At 36.9% G+C, this 10,191-nt stretch overlaps 1 protein-coding gene across 5 annotated transcripts in view; it reads right to left on the reverse strand.

Annotated features, from left to right (window-relative positions):
* Positions 1-10,191, reverse strand: part of pi4kaa (phosphatidylinositol 4-kinase, catalytic, alpha a) — a 222,391-nt gene that overhangs the window by 2,943 nt on the left and 209,257 nt on the right. For 4 of the 5 annotated variants that reach the window (XM_037979490.1, XM_037979489.1, XM_037979492.1 and 1 more), the window contains 5 exons: positions 6,930-7,055; positions 6,398-6,518; positions 3,904-4,063; positions 3,698-3,787; positions 2,924-3,007 (listed from right to left, as the gene is read on the reverse strand). In XM_037979490.1, the coding sequence (XP_037835418.1) occupies positions 2,924-3,007; positions 3,698-3,787; positions 3,904-4,063; positions 6,398-6,518; positions 6,930-7,055 (581 nt within the window). Of the gene's footprint in view, positions 1-2,923; positions 3,008-3,697; positions 3,788-3,903; positions 4,064-6,397; positions 6,519-6,928; positions 7,056-10,191 lie in introns of those variants that run through there. The other variant, XM_037979493.1, reaches the window with a different exon arrangement.

Here is a 10,191-nt window from a genome sequence, read left to right on the forward strand (position 1 = left end):
ATCATGTTTGAGTGTAAATGCAGTTTGCAGAAAATTCCCTGCTCAAAAGTTCTTGTCTCTTGCACTGATTTCTTCTTTTAACATTGTGAAGCTCTACTTAGAACCTTCTTAAGATCCAATAGTGCAAAATGCAAATTCTTGCAATTTTTTGACTGGTCTTAAGATTTTGATCAGGAGTGTATATGTATCTTTGTGTTTTATTCAAAGGGATCTCAAAAAGGTGCAAACATTTAAAACTTGTATAAATGCTAAATGGTAAAGCAGTTCAAACTGTAAAATATTATCAAACTCTGATACTTTGATTGCTAAAAAATGAGGTTACGCTTAGTCAACGATGAAATATAAACAAACTTTGATATTGCTAAAATGATTTCATTGCTGAAATGTGGTTACGCTTAGCTTATGATGAAATAATCACATAGAACAGTTTTGTAAGTGGGGAGAAGGAGTCTGAAGGTTCCAGGGCATCATGATATGATAAGCTGCTGCAGTTGATTGTGTGCAAAAAAAAAAAAAACTGGTCTTGGGCGCAGTTTATAGTATAAAAGGAAAGGGAAGGGGGAATTACTTCAGACACAACTGGGAACGTTTTGCTGTTTCTTCTTGTTGGTGAGTTGTCTCCATTCGGCTGAATGCTTAAATAAATGTATGATTCATAATTGAACCTCTGGTCTGGAACTCAGTTTATGAGTCCAAATTTCTGCAACATCAAAGATCCGGTGAGAGAGACTAAGTGGTGAGGTGAGATTCCTCTGAAAGGAGTGAAAACTAAAAACTTGGTTTTCTCAACAAAGCCCTTTCTTACCACCTAGAGCCTTTAACAGTTATTTTCTTAACTCCTCACAACATTCTTCTTTCCTCAACTTACACCATTTGGTCTTCTTGTCTGTCTTTACTCTTTTCCTCTTCTTCACCACAACAGTAACCCTACATATCACCATCCGATGCTGTTTGGCTACACTCTTCCCTGCCACAACCTTCCAGTCCACAATCTCCCTCAGGTTACCTCGTCTACAAAGAATGTACTCTACCTGAGTACTCCTATCTCCATTCTTATAGGTCACCCTGTGTTTCTCCCTCTTTGGGAAATAGGTGTTGACTACAGCCATTTTTATCCTCTTAGTAAAATCCACCACAATAAACACTACAATTTCAAGAGGTCTTCACATCAGGCCTAAAAAGTTGGGATGGGGACAAAAGGTTGTGGAAGTAAGTGGTACAAATAAGAAGGAGGTGCATTTTGCAAAGAGTTAGGTAAAATGACAACAGGTCAGTAAGAGAACTGGGTATAAAAAGAGCTTTTCTTTACTCTCAGATGGGCAGAGATTCACCAGTCTGTATCTAAAAATAGTGAAACAATTTCCGAATAATGTTCCTCAGAAAATTGGGAAGACTTTGAATATTCCATATTTTACAATTCATAATCTTACTGAAATATTTGAAGAATCTACAGAAATGCTGGTGTAGATTCTCAGTCATCCAGGACATGGTTAATCCAAAAAAAGAGTTAAAAACAAGAACAACTGGACTTCTATTCTGTAGTTGAACACAGTAAAAATGTCTTCAAACAAGTTTGAAGACATTTTTACTGTATTTAGCTACAGAATAAGTTTTTTGAATCTGGAGAAATGTGTGTGCAAAGGACAAGGCCATTACAACAGTGTGACTTCTTAGTTGAAGAGTCTCGGTGATGAGCTGACCTGCCTGCAGTCCAGCCCTTTTCAACTGAAAACATTTAACACATCATGAAACAAAAAAATCCAGCAAAGACCCAGGAATGTTGAACAGCTAGAATCCTACATCAAACAAGAATGGGACAACATTCCCCTCTGAAAACTTCAGCAAATAGTCTCAGTTTCTTGACAGACTGTTGGTAAACAAAGAGGGGATGCTTCACAGTGGGACACATGATCCTGGAACAACTTTAAAAGATGTGTTGCTGCCATTAACTTCAAAATTAACTTTAAAAAAAAGGAACATTTTCTTTGTTTAAACATTTAATATGTTTACAATGTTCTATTGTGAAATAAAATATGGGTTTATAAGATTATTAAATCATTGCATTCTGTCTTTATTTACAGAAAGTCCCAACCTTTTCAGAATTGGGGTTGTATTTCTTTTTTATTTTATATAAGCAAAATTCCATCTAATTTTTTTTAATTTTTGTTTTCTCACATTATCTATTTGTTGCATTTAACATGATGTTATAACTTTTAGTTAATTTTGTTTTTAGTTAATTTTCTAATCAATTTTGCAAAGAGCTTTTATGTTTAATTAAACAGACGGCAAAACTGAAAAGTTCAATGGTGTTAAAAATTCGACACTATTTTATTTGTTAGTTGTTTTTTTTGTTTTGTTTTGTTTTGCCTTTTTATACTTCCCATTTTTTTTTTTTTTAATTCTGTTAAAGATTGATTGCAGTTTGTTGTAATCATTCCAATCCTCGATTCTTCTTTTTTTTTCTTGTCTAGAATTAACTGGGATTCCTGCAATATCCCTGCCTGTAGTGAACATGAGCTAAAATAATCTGCTGGGAACATTTGGAATTTTGTCCAGTGAGAGTAGTCTGCTACAAGTTTTTTAACACTAAACAATCATAATGAAACATAATGTGGATCTTCCATTACCGATAAAAATAATAAGGGTGTTCTGAACAATTTACTGTAAATACGTCTAATAAAAAACAACAAAAACAACTGTTACTACAGTGTCTAAAAAATTCCAACTGCGGATCTGTTGCTGACAACAAATCAACACCAAACCACTTATTTCCATTTTCATGACTATTTTCTTTGATACAACAAAAACAAGTTGTTAAAAAAATAGTTTGTGTCAAATGAAAATTAAAAAACTTTCTTCTTTGCTGGAGAACTGCAGGAGGAATACTAAAAAAAAAATCAGAAAAAATACATTTTTACCTCACCTGCTACTGAGGAAACAACTTTGGATGACTTTGATCATAAAAGCTGCTGCTTCTTTCTCACTCATTTGAGGATTAAAACGCCCCCTAAGAGCAAAAAGGTAGAAACGACGTTAGGCAAAAGAGTCTTCATGTGTCCTGATCTTCTGAACTTCACACAGACAAAAAAGTATTTAACTTAGATTGAGAAACAATGAAAATAAATAAATGAAAAAAAGAAATGTAGAATTTTAAAATATTTACTAAGATTGAAGATATACATGGAAAGAATCTCTGAAATTACAGGTTACAGGACAAAACTTGCACATTATTCTTTGAGAACAAATTTTAAAGTTTTGTCTCACTAAAGAGATCATCAAAATCTTGCTGTTACTAGAATTTTCAGAAAAGTTTCTGTGAAATCCAGATGCTAATGTTGATGCTGGACTAAATGAATGCAATTTTTTATTGTTTCTTTAGAATAATCCCACTTGGTACAACATATAGAAAGAGGTAGCATGACATCCTTGATCCAAACTTTCAAACAGAGGATGTGTGGGTCCTTCACTCAATACTCTTTTGTCAGTCTTACATTTTAATTTGGGAAACAATTAAAGTTTGTTTTTGGCAAGTTTTAAATAGGATTTATAGATGTTTTACTGTGAATTTGATCAATCTTCCAAAAGTTCCTCATCTTTATTTTATTGTTGATTTTTCTTTTGTTTAGGTCCCAAATCCAGCAACAGTTTCTGGTCAAATGTTTTTTTACCTATTTAAACATCCTTCTGTTAGTCTTACTTTAGGAGTTTTATGGTTTGTCCCCTGAAACACGGCAGTCCTGTGTCCAACATGAGGGTCACCAGAGAAACAACTGCATCCATGTATGGTCTGTTAGATAAGTAACCCCCCCCAAAAAATCATCATGAACAACATCCTCATTATAAGTTATTAAGTTATTGATGAAAAATTTTAAATGAAATACTGCTGATCTTTGAGTTTCTTACCTCACAGCCAGATATCCTCTGACACACATCTCCATGAACCATCTAAATGGCGTAGCCTCCATTTTGCCTCCCATGATCATTACCATCTCATCTGTCAGCTTGATGTCTGGCTCCCAGCCCAGGTTTCCACCAGGAGAGCTCTCAAACATGAAGCCAAAATCTGAAGAAAACAAGGTGAATGTATGATATTGCTCTTGATATTGCCATATTTGATGACTTGTGTGAGTTAATGATTTTAGAATAGTTTAAAAACATTTTGCGAGCTCAAATATGTTACTGAGAATAAATGTATTGTTGTGCTCTTAGGTTTGCAAAGCGAATGCATTTGTGTTCTGTTCTGTTGGTCTTAGTGCTCCTTGTCATTAGATGGTGCAGCTGTGACAGCATAGGGCAGAAGAGACTGTGTTGAAGAGAAATACTGAAGAATAATGAGGCATAACTGTATTGTGTAATGGCATCTTCACAGTTATTGTAATACAGTTTGACTTTAACTGTCGTCTCCCATTTCATTCTAACTGTCACATCAAAACTGGTGATGAGGATGATAGCTTCAGTACTGCCTTTCCTACCTACATCGCATGGTTGAGCCTCCTATACCATTTACAACTTGGTGGAAAAGATTTGACAATTGAATGCTCGTCATAAAAGCTACTAGAGATGAATGGCCGAATGAAAGACACTGCTTAGGTCCAGGGAGACGGCGTCTGTTCTACACACTACCAGAACAAGGTACAACATTTGATGAAGCCATGGCTGCACTTGAAAGAGATTTTGTCCTCATAGGTAATTTGTTAGTGTGCAGACACACATTTAGAAAATGTGTGCAACATGGTGATGAAACCTTGAGGTAATATGTTGTAGAGCTCAGAGCCTTAGTTGCACAATGTGGTTTTGGACTGATAAAAAGTGAACTAAAAAGAGATCAATTCATTGCTAATGCTTATCTCAGTGTTGTGAAGGATAATTTACTAGTGGAGAAGGTTCTCACACTGGGCAGAGCTCAAACCATTGTGGGCCAAGTGGAAGAAGCAGTTAAAATGCTACACTGCTCTCAGCTGTGAGTACAGTCCCACCTGCAAGGCAGTAGATGCTTCAAATGCTTTTCAAGGAAAAAGAGGGGTGCAAACAGTTCAAAATGTAGACCTCCACCCCATGTTCATTATAAACAGGCAAGTCATAAAGAGCAATGTAACTGCTGCAGATGTGGATCAGATAAGCACCTTGCTAATTCTAAAAACCTGTCCTGCTGCTAAAGTAATTTGTGATAACTGCAAGAAAAAGGGACATTTCACCAAAGTATGCAAATCCAATGTGGCTGCAGTGAGAGAAATGATTGTTCTTGAGTTAGCAGTACTGTGTGTGAATGATGTTAAGCTGATGGCTGCATCATTAGATAAAATCACATGCAAAAGGAACATTAAAGCACCACAAAGAAACTCTCAAGTCCAGGAGTCAATTGTAGACACTGGAGCGTCTATATTTATTTTACCCGCAACAGTCTATAAGCAACATTTTGCACAATGCCCACTGACAGAACCCAAAGTTTAACTTGTTCAGGTGACCTACCTATCACTGGCTGCCTACAAGCTACAGCAGGAGTAGCAAATCAAAACAAAGTTTCAGTATCATACTATATTGTAAAGAATGGATCACTACTACTTGGCTTGAATCTAATAAAAGCAATGCAGAATTACATCACTGGTGGGACTTTCATTAAACAGGACAATGCAAAAGAACCTCCTACGGAGAAAAGAACATGCAAGGTTAAAAATGTTGATTCTGCTTCAGCCCACCACCTTGAATATGTTAAAGGGTTCAAATAAACAACACAGTGCAACCTGCACTCAAAAACTGAGACGTCTGGCACTCGGCAAATATGAAAAAGTTTCATCAGAGCTCAAGGACTTACTCCAAGCAGACACCATTGAACCAGTGGACACATGTGAAGGGGTGAGTCCTTGCCCAGAAACACAAAAGAGACTTGAGGTTTTGTGTTGATTTCCATGAACCTAATAAAAGTGTGATAACAGACACCCTTTTCCTCATATGGAGGACTTGTTCACAAAACTGGCTGGTGCCACACATTTTACCAAGACTTATTTAGGCTCAGCTTACTGCCATTTTTGATCCCTCCTTGCTCAGAAGTGCATTGTTGGTTTTATGGCACTGTACAATGATTCTCCTTGTGTGGTTCCAGTTCTTTATGAGTTTTTTAGCTGTATGTCAGTTTTTTGGATTCATTTTATATACATAATAAAAAGTTTACATTTCGAGTTCCTTAAGTCCCGTCTGCATTCTGGGTCTGAAACCTCCAACCACTGTGATACCTTTCCCTTTTATGCCATGACTCTTGAGCCAGGTTGTAACAGTGTGCAATTAAAACTCATCTACAGTGAGCACAGGTTTAATATGAATTAATTAAATTTTAAGCTAAAGCTAATATTTCAGAGAAGCCCATTTTAATCAGAGGAGTCGGAGTATGCTGCTAGCACACCTATGTGGATGAGGTGTCCCTTGCTGTCTAGCATGATGTTTCCGTTGTGTCTGTCTTTGATTTGCAACAGGAACAGTAGGAGGCTGTAGGCGGCCATACTGCGGATGAAGTTATATCGAGCCTGCAAAAAAGAAGAGGACAGGATGATGATGATGATGGTGGTGAGCTAAAATGCAGAAAGTTTAGAAGGTTCAATCAACTCTTTCAGTCAGAAAAAGTACAACAATCAAACACCTGCAGTTTTTAAAGTAACACAGGTACGATTATTATTGAGCTAATATGACATTAAGCCAAAGTTTATTGTTATTATATAAATATATATGCAGTAAATTTCACATAGTTGTTGATCTAGGTTCCTTCAGAGAAAATAAAGAACTAACATAAAATGTGTGGGTCAATTGGTTTCAAAAATCAAATTTCTGTCAAATTCAGAAAACACTTTCTCCCCTGATTTTCATGTTTTCCATTTTTGGGTTAAGTAAGACAAGTAAAATCCGAAAACAATAAGAAACAAACATGTAAAAGTGAAAACCTTCTGGAAGGCAAGAGTGGATTCATCACCATACTGGTTACGAAAGTAGTCGTACATCCCAAAATCAGTCTGCCTGCCGAGCTGATCTCTGGACTTACAGTCTGGAATGCACTCGATCACACCACACTGAGGAAAAAAAACCCAATCTGAATGTGATGGCCAAATGCTAAATCATGATTAATGGCAAATATAATGCAATATGGAGTAAAGTCAATACAAATCACAAGTGGATGTCTGCGTTACTGGCAAAAAATATAAAATTCTTTTTTTTAACCATTCATTAAAACCTGAAATAATTAAACTGGAGGATTTCATCACATAATACAGATTATAAAGACCACAAAATATCCTAAGAATAGAAGGTGAGAGTGGATTAACACAAATCTGATTTACATAAAATCACATCTTACAGGTCTTACATATTCAGCCCAGTTTGACCAGACTTTGTAGAATTTCTCGTTGTACTCTGAGGTGAAAAATTATCGTCTCCATTATGTAAATAGTTACAAATGCCATCCATAAAGGTACAGTTCTTAAAAATTATCCGTTTATTGGGCTGTTTATCCTGGAATATGAGGTTATAATTTTTGAATTTCGAAAAAAGTGGGAGCAAATTTGGTGCCTTGTTCTTCTGTTTTAAATTTATAAAATCAGAAAACATAACACCTATTTGCAAAGATTAAGTACCTGTTTTTGCTTTTAGTAAAAAAAAAAAAAAAAAAAAACATTTAATTTTATTTCAAGCACAAATGTGAAAAATGATGGCAAAAATTACAAAAATGATAGTAGGGGTTTAATGGGGCATATATTTATATGTTATAGTGAAGTACATGACAAATGTGTCAGTCAAAGGTGATCACCGCTCCCATCTAGAAGCAGGTGCAGGTTTTATTTAACTACATTTTGTTAACAGCTCTGACACCATCTAAACTTAAAGAAGCGTAGAGACCTGTCTGTCTGATTTAAGTCAGTTGTGCGGGGAAGTTGAGGAGAGAAGAATGTTGTGAGGATTACAGAGAGAAGCTGTTAAAGGCTTGGGGTGGTAAGAAAGAGCTTCCAGATGAATGGGCTACAGGAACAGTGATAAGAGAGACAGGTAGGAAGGTACTTGGTGTGTCATCTGGACAGAGAAAAGATGATAAGGAAATCTGGTGGTGGAATAGTGAAGTGCAGGAAGTTATCCAGAGGATGAGGTTAGCCAGGAAGAAATGGGACAGTGAGAGGACTGAAGAGGGTAGACAGGAATAGAAGGAGATGCAATGTAGGTGGCAAAGGCAAAACAGAAAGCCTATGATGTAGTGGACAAGAGGCTGGACACTAAGAAGGGAGAGAAGGACTTGCATCGACTGACAAGACTGAAGGATCAGAGTGGAAAGGATGTACAGCAGGGTAGGCTTGTTAAATATAGAAATAGTAACGTTCTAACAAGCAAGTCCATTGTGACGGGAAGATGGAAGGAGTACTTTGAGGAGCTGATGAATAAACAGGATGAAAGGGAAAGAAGCGTAGAGATCATTAAAACTGCACCAGGAATTGGGAAAGATTAGTGAGGATGAAGTTTGGAAAGCTTTGAAGAGGATGAAGACGGGGAAGGCAGTTGGACCTGATGACATACCAGTGGAAGTACGAAAATGTCTAGGAGAGATGGCAGTAGGGTTGTCACCCGTCTCAGAATACAGAATCATCCTTTGTTTGGCAATTAAATGTTGCATGCCATATGGAACCAATACGGGAGACAATTTGTTCTGTATTTCCATAAATGTCCAATACAAATGTCTGTCACACACACATCAACACTAAATCCAGGGGTGCAACTACATACTTTCTGAGGTGTATGCGAACACATCATTGGCACCCCCACACCAACCCCCACCATATCCCCCCCACCTCGGCCCAGTTTAATATGTCCGTACAGCTCTCCCTTATTCATAAAATACAGTAATTCTATTGACTTTTATTTTATGTTTCATTTTACAGCAGGTGATCATCTCAATCACAAACAAAAAAAAGTTTAATAAAGTAAAAATATGTAACAGTAGTGGCACTCAGTGCTCAACAAATTTTCTGTAGTGGAAATATGAAATCTGAACAACAGCCTGGACTCTAGTATTAAAACTCTGACATAAACTGTTACATTTTGTGCCTTTGCACTTGCCCATTTGTCAAGAATAGCATTAAATGAAATTGACCGTGCCACAATAGGATAAGCCATCATTGCTCATACTCAAACAAAGTTATGTTTTGATAGGTTTCAGCTTGCTAAAGGATCTCTCTGCAGATGCAACTCTCAGAGGCATGGTTAAGAATACTGTAAAGGCTACTGTCAAATTTGAAAACACCAAATCAAGATTCTCCTGTATGAGGAAATTTAACTTTTCCAGAGCCTTGTAAACCTTCAATAGACTGCTTGCTGGGTATATTTCTTGAATGATATCTCTTGAAACATCACAGGTAGTCAGGGCATATGTGGTCACTGATTCTTCCAGCTCAGCTTTTGCTTTTTATTATCTGTTGTATTGTAAATAGGCCTACGACTACAGCAAACTGTTGTAAGACAACAACAGCCACCTGTAGGGTTGCCACCTCTCAGAAATTAAAATAAGGGACACTCACCACGGTGAGGTGCCCACAGAAGTGGCATACTTTATTTTATGGCTGTTTTTGTAAAAACAAAAAAATCAATAGTGCAGTTATTACAGAGGTTGGTTATAGTACCCAAAAATTGTACACCAATCAGGGTAGTATAACTTCAACATGTTAAGCAGATGTAGATTAATCTTTAAATAAGCAAGTGTAACAAGTATTTGGTACAAAGTCTTCTTGAGTAACTGATCATAACACCAGATTAAATATTTTTAATTCATGTCAGACAGCCAAAAGTAAGTTCTGTGCAAATTCTGGTACTTTAAAGTCTAAAACCAAAATATTTATAAAGAGTTAGCGTCAGAGGCTGGTTCTACACCAGATGTACCACAGGGGGCCAGAGTAGTCATTGTTTTTTCATGGGTGGCAATGTCATAACTCGGGAGGTACTGTCCAGAAGAGCGAAACCAAGACCAAAACACGGAGACGGAAGTAAAGGTAAGTGAATTTATTTACAGGGTGAGACTATATACAATGGGCGGTGTCCGGAGTGGTCTGCAAGAGAAGGAGAGCTAGGTGAGTCTCGGGTACAGGTCTTGATCCACACGGCAACAAGGAAGTGGTTATAATGTCTCTTTGTTTGCTTACAGATCCAGAGGGTGAATGCAGCGCCGATGAG

This window comes from Kryptolebias marmoratus, linkage group LG14 (genome assembly GCF_001649575.2).
Source record: "Kryptolebias marmoratus isolate JLee-2015 linkage group LG14, ASM164957v2, whole genome shotgun sequence".
Lineage (NCBI taxonomy): Eukaryota > Metazoa > Chordata > Actinopteri > Cyprinodontiformes > Rivulidae > Kryptolebias > Kryptolebias marmoratus.